Source organism: Nestor notabilis, unplaced genomic scaffold (assembly GCF_000696875.1).
Source record: "Nestor notabilis isolate BGI_N333 unplaced genomic scaffold, ASM69687v1 scaffold200, whole genome shotgun sequence".
Taxonomy (NCBI): Eukaryota; Metazoa; Chordata; class Aves; order Psittaciformes; family Psittacidae; genus Nestor; species Nestor notabilis.
Window position 1 is genome coordinate 752 of NW_009912214.1, and position 21,482 is coordinate 22,233.

General features: G+C 39.2%; 1 protein-coding gene across 1 annotated transcript in view; it reads right to left on the reverse strand.

Moving 5' to 3' along the window:
• Positions 1-4,414: 4,414 nt before the first annotated feature.
• Positions 4,415-21,482, reverse strand: part of CUBN (cubilin (intrinsic factor-cobalamin receptor)) — a 141,955-nt gene continuing 124,887 nt past the window's right edge. The window contains 8 exon segments of the mRNA XM_010018236.1: positions 4,415-4,716; positions 5,108-5,343; positions 7,154-7,319; positions 8,366-8,547; positions 8,665-8,812; positions 9,487-9,695; positions 10,151-10,313; positions 11,180-11,385. Of these exon segments, the coding sequence (XP_010016538.1) occupies positions 4,609-4,716; positions 5,108-5,343; positions 7,154-7,319; positions 8,366-8,547; positions 8,665-8,812; positions 9,487-9,695; positions 10,151-10,313; positions 11,180-11,385 (1,418 nt within the window). The 3' untranslated portion in view covers positions 4,415-4,608.

The window sequence follows — 21,482 nt, forward strand, 5'->3', positions numbered from 1 at the left end:
AAACAGATAAAGGACACATAATTGTGACAAGATACAAGACAGTGTCTTCGTGGCTAATGAGAAGCTCACCTGGCTTTTTATTGCCCCATTTATGCAGTAACAAAAACAATACCCTATTACATTGTACATGGCCTGGATGTCCACAGTCTTTCCCTTCTTACCCTACCACAGAAGTATTTAACTACTCCCCACTTAATAAACATGTTGCCATTATTGCCTTTTGTCAGGATTTGTTTGTTTGAGTTTTTGTTTGGTTTTTATCATCTACCTAATTTCATTATCCTCATCTGTAAATAGTTCATCTATCACTTGCACATTCTGTGTGATCTAATTTGGTTCCTGCTTTAGCAAACCAACCCTTCATCCGAGTCAACGCACAAATCAATACCCCAGTCAGATCTGCACTGGATTTGGCAAAGAGGAGTTGCTGTCAAGCCTTCCTGTTAAAGCTTCTCAGCTCCTCATGAAGCACTAAATATCAATTAGATGAGAAGGAGAATGGATAAGAAGTACACATGCCATGCTGTCCAAGGGTCAAGTCATTCCTCGATCTTGAAAGCTTAACTTTCAGGTTGCTCCATCAGCAGTCATATTCTTCAAGAGAAATTTCCTGCAGAGGGCCTATGCCATGGCAGTAGACCCATCTCCCCTCTCTTATCATGTACCAGCTCTTCCCAGTACATCCAGTTCTCTCACAACCCCTTTGCCTCCAGATATCCTTAGCTCCTTCTGTACTCCCAGCTAAAGGCTGATCAGCCTGTGCCTGGGGACTGCCTGGTGGAGCTCTCCCCATGTATGTGGCATTTCAGCTCATACATAATACACACTTTTCCAATTTAGACCTCACTGTTATCCAGCAACTGATTTTTAGCTTATGAAGCAACTATAAAATATCTCTGAAATCTGTCAGATTTGCTCTAAGTTTGTCACTTGGCTTAAATGTCTGTAGAGCAAATGCCCGAATTCTTTGCCAGAGGGTGGCACATGCCTTCTGTTCTTGGGACAGCAGGCTGACATGCGTGGCTCTGAGGTGGATGCGTGGCCAGGGTGGTGTGGCAGAGCTGTAGCTGCTCTGGGTTTCTAAGAGGAGGGAGAAGTTGCTCCCTGCACAGGTTCCCCTCAGCCTGCTCCATCCAGGCAGTGAGAACTGGACATGCCTCCCCTCACTGTGCTAGGGAACAGCAAGGGGATGAGCAGCTCTGATAATGCCCTTGCTCTGGCGGTCCTAGGTAGTTCTTCTAACCAAGGAAATGATACTTTGCATTATTATTCTATTTATATCTCCTTTTTTTCTCTCCAAGAAAAGCTGTCATAACAGTTAATATTAATGCAGGGTTAGTATACCATCACAACAATACAACAGCAACGTGCATCTGCAAAACCAGTTGTGTACTGTAGGGCGCTGCTACTAAAAATGTATCCGTCAGCATTACAGCTATTATGTGTGATAACTGGCATGCAGTATTTGTTTTACTGATCTTTGCCTTATAAAAGCAAACTTCTGGAGTTTAGCCCCTTTTTATTATCAGCTAATAATTATTTTAAATGTTTATTTGTTAGTAATCCTGTGTTGTTGCTACTGTTATAATGAACAGTATTCAGTGCTGTGTATTTTTGTTAGATTTCATTTTAATCAGGACTTGCAGAATAATTCTGTGGTTTTAGTTTGGCAGCTGACAAAAAATAGTTACACTGAGTATGTTAATTCTGGTGCCTAGAACACTTATCTTGAGTTACTGCGGGAAACTAAGACAGCTCCTGCTTTGCTTTATGAGCTGAGTGAAAACTGTTTTTCAGTCAAAATTGCTTTGTAAATTCAACTAAAATTAGCTAACGTTTTAAATTGACCAGCACCATAATTTCTAGCATTTTAGCTAGCTACTTCAAGTAACTATAACCCCAACAATCTCATCGTGGTATTACTTCTTATTTATTGTTTGTAAAGAATAGCCCTGCCACATGGGAAGAGCAATTAAAAACATCCTGGTTTGGACCTTTTAGTGCTTATTCTTTAAACCTAGTCTTTGGAGTACTTACCATTCATAGGTAACTGTCTCAAAAATATACCTTTATATAGGAATAAATAAGTGTAGTAACATGTAGAAGACTAACTGTATGTAAGTTAAAAACATGCAGGCCCTAGGAATTGAAAACATGCACATTCATTATCTGTGCTTTGTCATTGGCAGGGGAAGGTTGTTTGTAGACATGCAGATATTATAATACAGACATGCAGTATTCACAACTACTAGGACATTATCCGTAAAACAGCAATGAGCACAGATACAAAAGCAAAGATATTCATAGCAATATTGTGAGATGAAGCCATAAATATTATTAAACACAGATTTTGTCTTTTGAATTGTACGCTGCAAAAAACACACAGAAGTTTCATGGAATAATTAAGTTATCTGTTTAGTTGTTCCTGTTTGCTTTTGCTGTGCATTCATTTTAAAGCAAGTTTTTTAAAAAATGGCTCCTTACCTTCCAAGGCAGAAACATGGCTTAGCATCAGCTCTCTGCTCTAAAGACCTCCAATATAATACTTCTGCAGTGGTAATTCTGTTGTAGTTCCTCATATAAAATGTTAAGAGGACAGCAGTGGGTTACTTTGTTTCTGTTTTTTTTTAAAGAATGGGTTTGATAATTTACTCTAATTTTAGACTTTGGCTATTTTTGGCAAGAGTCAGTTGGGCTAGATCAATTGAACCTTGTACCAGCAGCTTCATTCAACAGTCTACATGTGCACAAATTCTCTGCTGGATGGACTGTTTTTTCTAAAGAATCTCATGCATTTTACCCATTTGTAAATAAAAGTATGCACGGGTATGGAGTATTTGTAGCCTCTAAAGGTGCACCAAGCATTAGTTATTGTTAGATTTAAAAGAAAAAAATCATACACATTTCTTTTCCATTCATAGTGCTCTTTCTTTAGTCTTGTCTTCTGCAGAGGTTCCATAAAATTTGATGTTGTGATGAGAAGTCACGCCAAGAGCAAGTATTTATCATATCAAAAAGTGTACAGAAACATTTCAAGTGAAACATGCTTTTTCTCTTAGTGAAACAAATCTTTCTGAAGTGCAGATTTCAGCAACCTCATCAATTTAACTGCAGCTCCCCTCTAGAGCTCAAGGCCAAAGGTCATGTTACCAGATAGCCTCATGCACATCACAGGTCACCAGATCACATCTACACACTATTCTCTAAGTCAACAGCAGGCCAGCTGCAGTGTGGTGAGCACAGGCATGGGGTGAACTGGGGGAACTCAACTTTGTGTCCGTCAACTGTGGCACGTGGCTGATACCAGTCTCACAAAGCCATTAATGAACTTTGTTCATTAAAACATTGCATAGGTTTGGGGTTTTTTTGCCATTTTATGCTCTGTCATTTTCTGCTTTGTCATACTCCTGACCAGGCCAAGGTTTAACCTGAAAACCTGTTGTCTGTCAGGGCAGAATCCACTTTTAACAAGGGAGATGAACATGCTGCAGAGCACCACCTACAGTGGCAGGGAGCTGTTTGGGGAGACACACCCTTCCCTTTCACCTGTGCCTTCCAGCTGAGCTATGCTTCAGGCTGGTGAAATGCAGAAAATGACAATGTTCTTGCCAGCATGATTCTTGCCTAAAATTAGGTGCTCCCATGACCACCACCTAGCAGAAAGAGACAGCAGCCAGATCTTAAGATCCTCTGCCCTGCACCAAATCCATGGTTATTCAGAGGAAGGACAAAACCAAAACAGACATTCACGAAGCCCCATGATGCAGCCATGCACAAGGAAGAAATAAAGTCCTACTGATGTCTCCAGGAAAACAGCTGAAGCCATGCTTGATTGCACTTGCAGTGTCTCACATCTTCATCTGCTATCTTCAGAGCTTAGTTCGTAGCTTTATCTCCCCAGGCAGTTCAGATGTTTGTTTTCATTACTGCTTGCTATCCCCTTTATGAGGTTTTTAATAAACTTTATGGACAAAGATTGTATCATTCCTTGATTGCAAATATGAACTCTGGTGTGGACTCTCAGCAAAAGTTTTCTGGGTCACTAATCTGAAAACACTGAATTTGACTATATGGTCTACTGGAAGTTCTTTAGCAAAGTTTTGTGTGTAAATGCTTGTAGGACAGGGGCCATTTTTTAGCAATTTCTGATTCTATTCTATTTTGAATAAAACTTCTGCTAACATTTCCAAAGATGGTTGGGACAAAACCACGTAACCCTGTAGAACTAAGAGATAATTTCATATTTTAGGTCCTCTTATCAACTTCATGTTGAATATTTTGTGTTTAAATTTTATCCTGGTTAATTCACTTTTCCTAGCATTAAATGTAAAACTTTGGAATTATGTGGAAAAACATAAAGAAAAATATGTTTCAAAACCCAGCAAAACCTCATTTTCCCGGTTGGGTAGATCAGAGTTTATTTTCAATACAACGGATGATGACATTTTTTTTGACAGAACTCTAAATTCATAACAGATACACTTAAAGTAATTTTGAAAAGGTCTTACTTCAGCTGCAGTTATCATAAACAGATTTCAAACTTACTTTGTGATCTAAGGTCTCTTCAGTATAGCAAGGAATGGTAATACATTTCTCATAAACAGTGTTCTAGCTCGTCCAGCTTAACTGGAATCCTGATGGTAAAGTCATATATTCAGCATGAAATTTTATGCTGACTTGATGAGATGTAGCAGTAAATGGAGCGATGTTTGTATCCTAAAATTAAAGACAAGAAAAATGAAAAGCTTTACTGAACATCAAGATACTATACAAAAAGCTAGTCAGAGAGTTAAAACTGAGGCACAAATTGGATCATAGATTGGAAGTGACCTCAAGTCTGTGCTAGATACTGCTGTTCCATTTCTCTCTCAGGGTACCACGTATATTTAAATCACAGATGCAACTAAATACAGAACAAAATAGCTCGATGCATCCCACTAGATGTCACTGTAAGGTCTGCAATGGAAGGCTTCTACACGCCGTATGCCTTCACTTACACTCACCTATGTAGAATTCATGCCAGTATTGTGGAAACAGTCTTGAATCTGGAGGAATAAAGACTTATTTTAACTGCTTACGGGGTCATAGACAAGTAGGCAATACATACCATCCCACAGTATGGTCCAGCTGGGGGATAGCTGGCATCTGGCCCATTGTAAAGGATCAGATAGTTGCTACTGCAATCCCCTGGGTCATCAATGCTGATGAAATCAAAGTTCACTGTGACAATTCGTCCCTTGGGTGCAGTAATGGACCACTCACAATCAGTGTTGTTGTGGTAAGTCGCGGGGTAGCTGGGACTAGCAAAGGAGCCACTGCTGCCGTATAAGGTTCCTCCACATCCTGGAAACAGACACTGATAATTAGCCTGAAAGGCTTAGTTTCACGAGGCACTACATGACGTAGTATGTTAGTACAGTATTAGTAGTAGCACTGAAAAAGAGAGACGCTGGGAGCTGGAACAGTCAGTGTGGAGAACAGCATTATTCCAATAAGAGACTGAACCGAGGCTCTAGCTTCAGCAGCCTGAGAAGAATATGCAATGGGCATTAGACCACCATTGGATATTAAAAGCAAAACTCCCAGAAATGTTTGAAACAGGATCCGAAGTCTGAAGTCTGTGCCTTGGTCAGTTCAGTTCCCAGCTACTTCACTACAAAGAAATTGTCTGGCTGTTCTTTGGAATGAAAAGTAGTGAATCCTCATCTGATAGAAAAATACAGAGAACAACTCAAAGAAAATATTAAATAACCTATAGGCCATTTATATCACAATTCAGTCTCTGACAGTGGGCAGAAGCAGATGCCCTGGGAGAAATGCAGGTTTTTAGAGTAAGAGTAGGCACATCATGCCTCAGACTACTGTCACAGTTTTCAAAATTTCTCAGCTCACAGTTCCCAGACATGGCATCTTTGTATTAAATAGTGTTTATTAGATGTCTTCCATGAACTTGTTCAGGTAGTCCTTGAATCCATTTGTAGCACCCTATTGGAAGGAACTCCACAGCTTAACTGCATACTGTGTGAAGAACTGGTTTGGTTGGTTTGCTTTTTGAACCTACCACCTCTGTGGCCTCTGATTCTTCTGCAGGAAATGTCAATAACAGCTAATCACTACTTATCATCCAATATCACTCGATTTTGTAGACCTTAGTAGTTTCTTAACCAGATTGAAAGTCTCAGCATACCTCATACAGAAGCCATTTTTAATGCTGAGCCTTTAGTTATACCAGATGCTTTGTAAGAGGAGAAGACCAGGACTGTGGACATCATTCAATTTGTGTGTGAACTATGGATTTATACAGTGGCTGTCTATTTGTTCACTCTTCCTTTCCAAACAACTCCCAACTTGACTATTAGTGAGCAGTGAACTCTTGTTTTCATGAAACTATTTTACCTCCAAGATCTTGTTGCTGAGTACTAGAAGTCAACTCTGAACACATATTTTTCTAAGTAAAGTTAGGACTGCCTTTTTTTTTTTTGCCCATGTTTTTCATCAACACTTTCATCATACACTTTCATCATACTCTGAACTTTATCTGCCTTTTCATCACCAAGCCACTCAATACTGTAAGGTTATTGTGCAAAGCTTTTTAGCTGGCTGTGAGTTTTCCTTCCTCCAGTAACGCAGTGTCATGAACTAACTATTACCCAGCTATTCACTGCCATTTCATAAGCCATTTGTGAATGTGTCTATGATATAGTCACTACACAGCCTTATAGTTAGGTTGTTTTCTTGGGGCAAATTTCAGTCCCCTTCAGGCTTAGTAGTGCCTAGATCCTAGGATATATCACTGAACTATTAATGGAGTAGGCTGAGTCACCACCACCATCGCTCTGTGGATCCCAAGACATGTTCCTGATATTAGCTGACCTCCCAGTGAAAGAAGTAAATCTTCATCTTAAGAGGACAACCTCCTCTGGGGTTGCTATAGACAACATTAGATAGAGGAAGTTGCTTCCGTCACATAGAATGGATCTCACTCTACTGGTCTTGAGGAACAACTAACTTTCTCCACTGACTGAATAGGGTGGGCTATGGGTGCTTGGGAAGGCCTTAAGTGTTGATGAGGAAGGGTCCAAACTGAGCAGGCTGAATTCCACATTCATGTATTTCCCCTGTATGTGGAACAACTTTGAAATTACAGCCTTACCACTTGATGATGATGTCCAAGTAATTTCATATCCATCATGAGCCCCTGAAAAATCACTCTTGAAACGAAGGTAGACAACATGATTTTTGGGGAAGATGGGACTGGGTACAGTGTTTCCACAGAATCTGCCAAGTAGTGGTGATTGCACATCACTCCCATTTCTGACCTTCAATGGACACAAAAAACAGTCAACACTAAATCCCTGCGCCAATTATACACCAGTAAATTATGCAGTGATAGAGGCACAGCACAAACTACATAGTGACTTGCATCCATACTAAAATTATCATTTTAATACTGTTATTTTTCCTTCTATATATTCTTGTAGAGAAGGAAAAATAGACCTTTAATCAGTCTTAGTAAGTAATTGCATAGAACAAGTATGATCAGAAACAGGTAGCTAAATTTTATGGTGTGGTACGTGTCCTGACTGACAAAAATTACTTTACTAGTAGCTAAGATGCGCTTTTGCAATTCAAGCCCATGTTTTACTTTTCATAAGAAATGTTAATATTCTAGATGAAAAGATTAATTCTTTAGCCTGCAGACCACTCACATTAAGACACAGATCATATTACATAGCTCAGATTTAATCTGATTTTTTTCTGAGCTCCAATGATTTTGGTGCTCAGATCCATTTCTTGAGACAGTAAAGAGGATATGAAAGGAGAACTAAATAATGATTCTGCCACAGACACCTGATTTTTGTCATCTGACCAGTGAATAGGGAAACCTTCAACAACAACCTTCAACAAGCATGAAAGGACACTCAATTCTTACTAGTCACTTCTTACAAGAGCTCCTTTTTTTTCTTTTTAAGAAAAAAATGCTTCTTTTAGAGAAAAATCTTTATAAGAAAAATATCAAGCGGATGGTACCCACTGCTGGAATGAAAGCACTCAGATTTATGGCGTTCTGTTCATGCACAGATGTTAATATCAGATGAAAAATATCCTGGCTTGCTCTGTTAACTGTATTATCAACAAGAGCTACATAAAGATGAGTTGGTTGATAATGAAATTATTTACTCATTGATTTTGGACTTAGTTTAACCTTTTAGTGTAACATCTGAGTACCTTTCCCCATAAAACTGTAGCAATAAATTAGTCCCTAATGTCCATTCAGCTCAGTCTTGATTCCAAGTTTATTAATATCCTTTGAAGTCAGTGGATTTTGACCCAAGCCCACAAGATATGTATACTTGCTTGATACCTCTAGGAAATCATGTGAACACTGGATGCTGTCTTCCAAACTGAAAGCATGGAAAAAGAGAGAAATTGTGTGATTCAGGGGAGCTCGTAGAATGATGGAACAGTCCACGTTATTGGGGTGATGACCAGGCCAGCCAGGGCTCTTCAGGTAACCAAATGGTTGGTTATATTCTCTGCTGCAACCTTGAGGCAGAAAATCAGAAGCATGTAAGCATTTCAGATGTCTCTATTGCTTTTCACTGTATGGAATAAACAAGAGGAATGGTAGATAGGTTTTTTTAGACATTTCTTCAAGCTTACCTGTAGCTTTATAGGTAAATCTGACTCCATTATTAATCATATATTCATCTGATTTGAAAGTCACAATGGCAGTGCGATCATAAGAATAAAATTCAGGGACTGGAAAAGTTTCGGTGCCGCAGAATCTATGGACTGATCCTTGGCTGTGCTGCAATTCAATACATGTCAAAAGTTACTTAATGGTATAATTCAGTTTTCTATTTCCTGAACTTGAGGTAAATAAATCTCTTAACACTTTCTATACCAGTTATGGAATCACATTTTAAAGTTCTCATGGAACTCAATAATGTCTCAACATTTTACGTTCAATTATTATGAGAAACAGATCAAATGTAATGGGCATTTTCATGCCAAAATATGAAACAATGAAAGAAGGTTTAGAATAATATAATGCAAGGGACATAAACAGGTGAAGTTTTTTCGGGCGCTTTTTATAAGCAGTCTTTTAGGCATGAATATTCATTTTTTATTATGGTCTTGGATGGGAGAAAGTACAATTAATTTACGAAAACTTGCTGTTGGGCGGTATTTTCTGGGTCTTAAGTTTGGCAGCTCGGTCTTTTGTTACAACTGTGAAAAATTGTCTTAACACTTACCAGGTCTAATTGAATATGTGCATAGTGTGCTTCCATGAGGTCTGTGTACCAGTCAACACACCTTAAGTGGGATAGAGCACGGGATAGAGCGCGTAATGCTTTGGATGTGCCCCTCACAGAGAATCATCAGTTAATCTATTACTAAATTATGGGTTTCTCCCCTCGTTACAGAGAGTGAAGGGAGATGAATATGAATGGGAAGTGGTATTTCCTGTAAATTTCTTACTCTTGGTGAATCCTGGAGCTCTAGGTAGTTCTGAGAGCAGTCCTGGCTGGAATGGAGGTGGAAGGCCTCTACCACCACTTTGACTTGCTGTTGTGGAGGGGCATCAATGACCCAGGTACAGAGAGTAAATGGTGGATATTCATTTGGGAAGTTAGGCGATGTTGCAGTCAGGGATGTAGAAGTTGCATTATATATTCCTCCACACGGTCCTGTGTAAAACAGTGATAAATGTGTCAGAGAGTGAAAACCTTTCCAACTGGGAAAGAATATTTATTGAGCAGAACTACACTGGTCAATATACTTTTGTGTTTACCTGTGAGTCTCTGGAAGAAAAAAAGTTAAGTAAAACGCATGTTAATGCTGTGTCAATGTATGTCATAAAACTCAAATAAATGTTTGTTCCCTATCATATCAATGTATTTGTTAACCACCTGTGTCTGTTCCTGGTTTGCACTCCAGACTGACAGCCACCCCACAACCAGCCAAGAACAAAGAAAATTGCACTGTGGTCTAGCAGTGCTTATAGATGCTGTGATAAGGACTGTCTTTGCCCCTTCCTGAGCCCTATATCTAGAGTAAATTTCCATGATTTATTATTTAAACACCTATTTCCACAAAAGAGTCACAGCAGTATATATGCATGCATATATATATGTATACTTACGATCCACTGTGGTGTAGGTAGCATTGAAACCCTCCCTTTCCACAGAATTGTCTGTGAAAAATTTCACAGTCAAGGAATTACGGGTAGAAAGAAAAGGAGCTGGCACTGTAGAGCCACAGAATGTGCCAACTAAATTGGCATTTTCATTATGTCCATCATAAAGCTGAAAGAAGAAAAGTATATAAGCCACTAATAGTTTAGGCACAACAAACAAATAAATAGAAATGAAATTCTCTGACCTCTCCAGACATTAGAATTTCTTTTACTTAAAAGCACAGTGGATGCTTTTGTGCTTTAACAGGATGTTCTTGATTACTATAATTATTCATTGCCATATTAACTAATCCTGTTGGACAGTGTAAATCTCATTATGGAATATTCTGGTCCTGTTTCAGCAAAGCTATCAAAATTTATTCTATGTTAATTTGGCATTCTGATTTCTGTTTTATATGTAATTTCAAAGCGCTTTTCAAGAAGAAGAGTGGATTTTATTCACCAAAATATAGAATTAATTCCTAATTTCACTGAACATCTCTAATGCTCAACAGGATCTTAGAACACTCCTTGGTGAATCTTGTTTAGCAGCATTCTGCTATCCTAAATTTTGCATGATCATCTCCAACATAGCTTTCACAGGTGAGCATTGATCATCAAGACATATTCATTCAAAATTCTATAGATTTTATAAATTAAAGTCCTTTCAAGCAGCCATGTATGTTAATGAATCTGCAAGTTTAATTTCAAAGTGCTTGAGTCTTGTTCCTGTTCTGTAAAATAAATGCTCATTTATGTAGACAGCCTAAGACCAGAAGTGCATCCCCATAACAGCATTAAAACTCTTACCAGTTTCCAAAAAGACAGAATGCTATCTGGAATAGTAATATAACCCCACAGAAAAAAATTTGATTATATTAAGCAATTTAATTTCTTCATAAGACCATTTACTATTAATTAAGTTTTAGCCTCACTGAGAGGATAATGGATTGTATCTCACTGATATTTTCTTGTTAAAGTACACAGCTGTCTTACTTGGACATAATCATATCGGCAAGTCTGAGAAAATGGTGCTTCAAGCACGAATGAGGTGAAGGTGAGGTTGATCAGTTTGTTTGCAGGTGCAGTTATGATCCAGACGCAGTCCAGATTTCTCTCATATCTTCTGGTCACATTGGAGACTGGAGAGCCAAAACTATAAGCTGAATTTGTCAGGTAACCACCACAGCCATTCTGAGGTCCTGTTGGAAAAGAAGAAGAGTTTTAAAAGCAATTCCTGGCATTTATTTAATCTTCAACTCTTTAATGTCAATCCAGCAACTTTCTTCAGTGCTACAGAATTTTACTGTCCTGTCTCACAAGTACTATCTGAAGGATTAAGAGGCTTTCATCGCAGTGTGTTAGATTGATACAAATCGCAAGTAGGTTTGGTAGAGTGAATTAAGAAAGGCTCATGTTTTCTGTTGAATACAAAATCAGTATCCACAATGTGTAAATCTGATGAAAATGTAATCTGCAATGTAATATCTGTTGAACATGTAGCAACAGAATCTTATAAGTGATTGTATGAAGACAGAGGGCAGAAATTAAATCGAAGGATAGTGGTTAAAAGGCTTTTTAATGCAATTCTTACCTGCTAGTACGAATATTTGGACAGTAGGGGGCAGTGGGTTGTTGACTTTGAAAATGTATTTAAGACTGAAGTTGCTTATTTTGGCAATACTGCTTCGCTCGGGGGGTGTGGGGGGGTGAATTTGGCAGCCCCATGCTGGGACCCAGACTCAGATTCATGAATCTAGCTAAAAGTGACCTACTTCTAGAAGCGTTTTGCTTAGTGAGAACTTAAGACCCCTCCAAAATGCAGCGTGCTTTTCATTTGGATCCCGCAGACAGAGCCAGGTCCTGGACTTGGTCGCTGTGAAAATTTGAACCCTGTAATGTTTTCAGTCACATTGAAAGAAAAGCAGTTATTAGAAGATCAGAATCCTTTTATTGCATCTAATCACAAACAAGCAAAAAATACAGACTATCTATCTGAAGGGGTTTATTTTTTTTTTAACTTTTTTATTAGTAGTTTGATTTCCAGAAGTTGGAGCTAGCTAATAAATCTGATCAATTTATTCACTTCCTTCCCCAGTCTCTGTGGGGTCTCCTACACAGTTACTTAACTCAGGAATTCAAATAAAGTATGATTCATCCTCTTGGTTTTGAGTCTGAGAAAGAGCTTTTGTAAACTGCACGGAGCAAAGCAGTAACTGCAACCAGCCTGTTGTCTCCTGCAGCGAATCCTTTGAAAAGGATTAGATAAGAAACAAAGCTACAGCTGTGGCTGAGCAACATGAGTGGAGTTTCAGAGTTTCATCTGTGAGTGTGAAATATGCCTGTCTGACGGACATACAGTGACTTTACCTTGGCACACTGATACATGTCCAGTCATATAAAACTGTGCCCTGCTTGAGCTGCAGTATTACAAAAGATCACTCTGGTGAAAAATCAGCATCCAAGTATCAGGATTGCAGCAGTAACCCAGGGCTGGAAAGAGCCCCATCGTGCAAGACTGTAATGGTTAAACCGGAGTGACTAAGGCTGAATGTCGTCCTGCTCTACTAACCAAAGCCGGAAAAACCCCACCCTGCAAAGAAGTTTGCTTAACACCAAAATCTTAATAACATGAGATTTAAGCTTTTGCTATAGCTAAAAATGAACAGGAGAAACTTATTAAAAAGTGAAAAAGTCAGGAATTAGTAGAGTCAAGTCCAGTTCTGTGGGCTGTTAATGAAGTTAGTGTTCATTCCAATGCTACCACAGAAGCCGAGAACAGTGGGGGAAATGCAAGCAATAAATAACATTTGTACAAATAGTCTAGGAAGGAGGAAAATGTCAGACAAGAGGGTGCCTGGGCCTTATTTTTCACCCTTCTGCATGATTTATTCAGTCCCCCTGAAACAATCTTGCTGGAGCCATTTCCTGCTCAGCATTCTGGACACTGTCTACTAAACATAACATTAAGCATATAATCATGAGGCATAGATCATAGTCAAACCTTCCAGCTCTGCAATACTGAGCCCGGAGTGATACATGGGTCAGACAACTTACAAAGCTTCCCTTCATCCTTTTCTGGGTTAGAGCTGCAGAGGTACTAGTTAGACCGCTGCAACAGGAGTCAGGGAATTGCCACGCAGCCATGCAACAGGATGGCTCTCTGCTTTTTTTGATATCAAATGTCTGGACCTTTGCAATGGTGCACTTCAGTGCTAGCTGTTCAGCTATAAAGGCAGCCCAGATGACAAAAAATACAGATGTGGGTAAGATATGTTTGTACAGCACATGAAATGGACCTGACAGAGAAACAGGCCAAATCCTCATTTAATAGCTAGAAAATTAATTCTAGCTAGTAGAGCCAGGTATAACATCTAAGGGGAGATAAATAACTAAAAGTATGATTTACACTTAATAAAGATGAAGTTTCATCATTAGCTTTCACAATGCCTAGGCTGCTCAGCCAGGGTTGAGTCAAACGCTTGCAGGACAGTACACTATATTTATTGGCTAGACTGGAAGCCAACCAGATCTAAAGTAGGTCTGCATTAAGACAAATAAAGGGCAGCCCTTGTTGAAAAATCTATCCATCATGGTGCTTTTCAGCACTGATCAATGCTCCATCTGATTGCAGCCACTAAAAGTTACAGAATAATGAAGCTGCGTAGATCAAGGGAACACACAGAAGTAAATGAAGGACCAGCTGCTTAACAGGAGGGAACTCATGCTAAGAGAAACACTATTGCACTGCACTGTAGCCAGGACAAAACTCATTGTTTGAAAAATCAGCACCATTTCTGAGTAGAAGGCCAAATAGTAGCCATCTAGCCTGCTGGTGATCATTAGTGGAATGATATTCATTGCTGGCTAACACAGCCAAAGAAACTGTAGCTAAAGTTTAGGCAAAATCTGAGACTGAGAAGTCTGTTAATCTGTAGAACAGGCTTTTAGATATTAAAGGCTAAACTTCATAAAAATTATGAGAAATGTACCTTACAGAACAATTTGTGTGGGGGTAGAGAGACCAACTACATGGCTGACTGTGTTGTTTCAGTCTCTGGTTTCTTATTTAAAATGAAAATCATCATAAATCAGATTGCGATCTTGTCCTCCTCATAAATGGCTTGCCAGAGAACACAAATTATCAGAAGAACTAGGGCACACACTGTCATCACTAATTGCTTTTCGTGGGAAGCATTAACAAAACTAAAAGGCTGAAGGACCATTCAGAAAAGATGGAACTGAAGGTTCCCTATGGCAAATAAAATTAATTACAGCAGACACCAAGCACATGTTTCTCTGTTAAGTTACATTCTCTAGATAGGGTATGAAGATGAATCTGTGAAGCTGCCTGCCTTTGGAACACAGCCAGAGGTAAGGTTCATTTATACAGGTATGGATGCAATGAAACAGAGCCTACTGAGTAGTATTAAATCTGGCAGAAACAACTAAACCAATGGCATTTCAAAACACAGCAAACTCATTTTGCTGCCCTTCCCTTCTTAGTAAATGAGCAGCTACTAGAAGGTAGCAAAGTTCTAATTCTGCTTGAAGAGTAATAAAAATACTCTCCTAGATTTCTGAGTCACATTTGGTCTCACCTAGAAGCATCCCTGGGAATTCTAGGCTTCTCTCTGATCTGAACTGAAAATCAGAATAAGCAAAGAGTAACTCTGCCAAGACTAATTCTTCTTTCCTGATGGGTCTTCTTTCCAGTGCAGAGGAGTAGCTGCAATAATTAGCTCTTAGTTTCTTTAGTTCAGTAAGGCTCAGAAGGACATAGGGCTGGAGGGAAAAACTGTACTATTATACTTTCTCTCATGGCTGATACTGAAGGTTGGTAAACCTTTGCAAGCTCAGCTGAACTGTTCCCATGTTTGGCAATCACTGTACAGACATTGTGGCTTCGGGTGGCAGCAGGACCCGGGCAGCAGTGCCAGCCTGACCGCAGTGCCTGCAACATTTCAGGAACAGCCTTCTGAAAGCACAGGACTCTCTTTTAGTCCTTAGCCTCGCCTTTACACAGAAAGGTTTTTCTGACTGGATTGGTTGCCTGGCACTGGTACCAGCAGTGACATTTAGAACTTTGAAGCCCCAGTCTCCTATGTTAACAGGATTTCACAAATGCAGTAAGACGAAGTTCATATTCTTAAGTTTTTAGAGTATTGGCTAATCCCAAATATAACTGTCAAGATACGCTCTGTGCCAAGCCCGCCCTACTTCTGTAAAACTCTAATGTATGTACCTTCCTATTTGTCTCCTCAGTGCTTGTCTGGGTGACCAGGGGCAGACATGTAGTCTCGCCTCATTCAAATATAATAGTGCATTAATGCACTTGCTGGCATCACAGCCACCCAGGTCTTTGCAGATCTCTCTGTGATGTGAATCAGAAACATTTCCTCACCCTTTGTTTGTACACACCAGAGTATAGATACGCAGCTAAAGAAGTCATGGACTTCAGTCAAACTAAGACAAATCATACCAGCAAGGAGTTCACCTACAGCTGTGTAAAGTGCCTTTAATCTGAATATCCCATCAGCTTTTAACTATTTAGTCACTACAGTTATATTTAATCACTGTGTCTGAAAATAATTTTTCATCTCTTTTTATCAGATCTGTCAGAAATGTCTTACTTAAATGTCTACCTCTCTTCTTGTCTGTCTAGTCTGAGTATGCAAACCATTTCTATTTATTCTGCTGTGGGAGAAGAAACGTCACAGACATTAAATAACTGACATTTCTGAGAGGCATTTGTAGACTATCCCTTAGCTCAACAGTTGTATTCTTCTCAAAAAGATTGAAGAGATGTATTTTGAAACTGCAAGTGCTCTCTAAATTTAGTCAGATTTCAAGCTGATGCGTATTTTTACATTTGAACCCCAAAATATATTTAGAAACAGTCCAGGAATTGTGGCTTATGAGCATATATTCTGAGCTTTTATGGATGTTCTTATTTTCATAGACTATAATAAGATCAAGAAAAGATATTATTAGCCACAATTCATTCATTATTTTAATAGATTAGGCTAATCATAGTTAAGCCATGACAATGTAATGAATCTTGAAATGTGTAATATTAATGTGTAATATATTTTGTAAAAAACTGTGTGAACCAAAAGCCCAAAGAAAATTTTGCAAGACTTGTGACTTTGAGACAATTTGCTTCTCAGATAGAACTTCTACAGCACCAGGTTCTAAGTCTGGATATCTTGAAGTACACCCCTGGAAAGTGGTCCTAATGGGCTGTGAAATCTCTGCCGGGCGCTGCTGCTCTTCCAAAGGCACAAGAAGACACAACAGCACTCACATGCCACAGCTGAGGCCACATTCTTCAAAGATTTTTTCTTGCTAGAGGGAGAAAAATTGCAGGAAAACTGAGATTCAGCTGTGCTGAGTCTTTTCCCACCTAACAGGCCACAGCTGCTGTCAGTACAGGTGCCTGGTGCCACCTACAGCAGGTGCTAATATTATTTACATAAATCAGTGCAATGAATTGTTCCTGGTGGTGTAAGCATTTAGAAATCACTCACAGTAGAACACCTAACCCTGATCTAGACAACAGAATATCCCAAACCATATTTTACCTTATATTGCCCATTTAGAACAGGGTTTTCTTTTCAGGAATTCTGAACAATCCAAAACACCTCCACAGCAACTATGCTTGCTGAGCACAGCTGAAAATCTGCAGTTAGAAGCTGAAGATGGAGTGAGCCAAGCTTTCAGTTTGCAGGGCAGAACTGGACTTAGAACTATATTAAACATCTTTTTGGTGTTGTTGATAAAATAAAATAGCGTAAAATTGCCGTGAAAATTCTACTGGATCCATTTTTTTAAAAGCACGCTTTAATTTCATTAGGGCAGAGCATAATACTAAACCCATTAGTGATAGGCACTTGCTGTATTGTATTCCAAACAGGAAATTAGTAATTCAATACACACCTAATAGAATAAGGGAAGGCAGATACCTCCAGATGATTTATCAGGTAAGTTACAGATAATTTTTTTCAGGAAGAAAAGCATATAAATTATCATCTATTGCTATGATAGGCATATTAGATTGTTTATGTGAATTACCTATTAATCCATTTTTCTAGTATATCAGAGAAGATTATTTTTTCCAATTATTTTTCTTGTAAACTATACTTACTTATGATTCTTTCCGCATGTAAAATGATTAAAATTCATTCAATAGAAATGCTTATTTGAATAAAAAGGACAGAGGGATCCTTGAGGATAAAACTGGGCAAACTGAGGACAATGCAGAGGACAATGTTTTGAGAACTTCACATTCCAACAGCCTAATGGTTGCCAAAGGTTTTGGAGGCATTTCTTCTGCCTAGAATACTAGTTTTCTCATTGTTGCCATCCTATTCTTCTTGTCTGTTTATATCCATCTGGTTTTCCTCATCTTGTATTTAAATCATAATCTCTCTGTGACAGCAGATTGTTGTTTTATTCTGCTTGTGCAGTGCCTAGCCCAGTGGAATCACAGCCCATGAACTCGTAAGCCCCAAGGTAATGCAAAAAAGGGATGGTATTAATTCAGTGCACAATACTGCTGTTTCACAAAGCATGTAAGTTCTCCTGAATGCTCACAAGAGTATAAAAAAGGGGAGGGGAAAGAGCTGGCTGCAGCTTGAAATCAAGCAGGATTTAGGGCTGTAGAGAAAAAGCAGGCAGTCTTCCTGCCCTTCTCCACTCCACCTTCCCCACCATCCCAACTGTTTCAGTTTTGCCTGTATTGTCTGAGGAAAGCTCAGGAAGAGTTTTCTGACTCAACCTGCTTATTTAACCATGTGTAACACTTTGTTTCTTGTGAATTCATGTGGATTCCTTAGACAGTCTCAGTCAGCAGACGTGCATTTCAGAAAACTCCTACAACCTTCTCTGGTGGTTTAGAATGCGATACATATTTCATTACGGAGACAACAAAGCTACGTATACGAGCACAGAAAGCTGCCAAGGAGAAATGACGTGCTGTTAATAAGGTCACAGCTACATCTCCTGACAGACATTGCTGACTCTTTAAAAACATGAAAACATACCTAACCCTTATATGTCTTCTCAGCCTTTGTATTGGAAGCCTTAGAAGCATCACAAACTGGGGTGAGAGGGTCACCCCACTGCCACATGGGAATAGGCAGAAGCTCCATTTATCACCAAAGTACAAAGTCCCTGCTATCGCAGCAGGGATAGCAAAGGTATGTGCAGGCTCAGTCCCTGTCAGCCAGGGTCAGCTGTAAAGCTCAGGTCTCCCCTTAGAGCTGGAGAGATAATCAGGAGATCTTTGTGTCACAAGCTCAGTACATGCAGATCTCGTTCTTTGGGGAGAAATCTTAGCTTTCCTTCCTTCACAGCGACATCTCACGTAACCAAATGCCTTAAGCTGATATTGATTTATCTCTTCTCATCCTTTTATTGATTGCCTAGAGGAGCACATGATTCCTGTGGAAAGGAGATGTAGTTCTTATTTTACAGACTGAAAACAATGGCAGAAAAAAGGTCAGTGGTAACTAAGATAAGAGGAGTCTGTCTTTCCACAAATCTAATACTTGGAGCAGGCTGGGATCTTTCAGTCAGCCCAGTTCACCAGCTCAGCCTGAAAGCTTGTCCAAGCGATTCAGAAAATGAGGCCGATAAGTGTCCAAACTTAGCAGCAGAGATAGTGAAATTATAAACCCTCCGAACTGCACCAACAAGGGCCATATGTTCCTCCAACTCAAATGCACCACATCGCAGAGTTGGTTATGGCAAAGAATGCTGCTTGTGAAATGTGCACTTAACATTGTATTGCACAGCATATGGAATAGCATGGTGAAAGAAAAGACACTTAAAAAAAAAAAGGTGAGATATTGCTGTACTATCAAATTAATACAATTTCATATTTTATGTTAGTCTCCTTTTTCTGACTGGGGGGGGCCTTGAATATACTAGTGGGTGCAGGATCAGTGATGCAAACAACTTGTTTTAATTAAAACAACGTATTTTCCTACAGACATTTCTGAGTTTATCTCTTTAAATGCCTGGTTACTGTCAGTCTTGCTATGCTTCTCTATCCTCCCACTACAATGGTTATCAGATGGACTTCCTACTAATAAAATTCACAACAGAGAAAGAATAGTTAACCCTGGATTTTGGCAGTACCCCTGAGAGAAGCCTGATCAGGAAAGAAACTGGAAAAGCTTGTGAGGAAAGGAAATAGCTTATTTTGCTACAAATGAGAGTACTGTTTCTCCTCGCTTCTTTCCAATACATCATCAGGGTCACTCACAACATTAAACAGAGAGCAATAATTACATTATCCAGTTGTGCTTCCCTAGGGTAACTACAGAATAATACACTCACTGTCATCCAACAGAGAATGGGGCCTCTTGTTCCTCTACAGATAGAATCTTCCTTATCCAAGAGATTTATCATTATTTATTGTCATCTGATTACATTTGTACCCTGTAAAACCACATGGGTTTTATCTTTTGACAGATATGAGGGCGCTTCTCTAAAGTACCATTTACAATAACAGTCTTTTAGATCTTCATGGTTTTATGCTCTTTCATTTGAAGCAGAATCTCTAACCTCATAGTACAAAGATGTGTCACAGATTTTCCTGGCTCTGTTTTTTAGACAAGTCAAACTGGAAACATTTGTAGGACTATGACTCATGTTTTCCTTTTATAATATACTTTTCTACTTTTTGGCCATTCTGTACTGGTATGGGACTGTCAGGGTTCTTCCTAGTGGCTGTGTGGTTTAGTCCCTGTGATTTGCTTCCTACAGTGAAGAAAGAAGACCTACTATTAGGTTAATGTTTGGACTCTATGATATTAAAGGTCTTTTCCAGCCTACGCAATTCTATGATTCTACGATTATGAATCTTGCCACCATGGCCTCTTCATCATACTACCCACATCTCCATATGACCATCTTTTCCGACTTGCAACTCCATTGCTCCTGAGTGAACTCATGCAACACCACAACCTCCCTTTCGCTGGGAGTCTGCAGAAATGACCTTCCAAAACTGAGCCTAACAGATATCAGAGTTTATTCATAAAATGCTTCTCCTCACTTTAGGAAATTGTCAGGCATAGTTCTAACTCGACAAGCTTGGCTTTTGTTCTGTGTGTGCTTAAGCAGAATCTCTGGCAAGTCACACAAATAAATCTAAAGTCAGTGGCTAAAAAAAATTGACTATATGCCAACAGGAAGAGCAAGAGTCTGGGGAGTTCCTGGTGATCTCACCCTGGAAACAGGAACCCAGGCTGCAGGGGACCTCTGATAACTGATGACTAGGGGTTAAAAGACAGCAACATGTGAAGCAACATTATGTTACTTGAAATAACAGTCCACAAGAGTGGTCTTAAGTATTCTTGTAGCAATTACTTAGAGTGAAGCAAAGGAAGAGTTAGTAATAGTAATGACCATGAGGTTCTGTGGGAATATTTTTCTTGGCAAAGCCTGTAGAACCAGTTATTTTCTTTATCTGTAAATACTTTCTCAGACTGTATCAAATGAGAAAGTGGCTGGCCAGGGGTTGGGAGGGGATTCAATGACTCAGCAGAAGACTATGTTTGTTCTGCCACAAAGGCCTTTCATTCCAAACTGTGTGAGTGCCAGCTTTGTACACAGGACAATTACTTCTTTCTAGATCACAAAAACATTGAGTTAATTACACAGGAAACTAGTAGTGGTGAAATGAAATCAATTTACATGTAACAATCATTTGATGCTTATCATCTCTAAACAATTCAGGTGTTATAAGAAGGTAAAAATCTCCTTTTACACCTTAATCTTAAAATTAGACTGCTGGATTTAAAATGTTTTTTAAGGTAATAATCAAGCTTTGCTCCTGACTCTTGTGTCCATCAAAACATTAAACATCCAGTGCCTACTTAGAATGATCCCATTAATGTTATAGCCAGCTAACCAGACTGATCCCACAAAATCACAGTGGTGCCTGCAGGGAAACCCCAATTTTGGTTGAACATAACACTTTAGTTTTTTAAAAGCGTGATGTGAACTGTAAGGAAATGGAAATAGAAAATAGATTGAAAGGAGGCATCTTTAGCACACCTTTGACTGTAGAAGATTTAGAATTCTCTGGTATTGCCAGATTTCCTCCAAAAAAGAGGGCCTTTGGGTGCTGCTAAACCTTTGGTCACCCAAGAAATGCCTGTGCTTTCTGAGAGGCAGGAAAAGTTTAGCAAAGAGTAAATCAGTTCAGAGCCAGGGCTGGAATGCAGGGATCCCATAAGCCTAGTATTTAGCTTAGTTCACTCAATTTTTTCAAAATCAGAAACAGTCT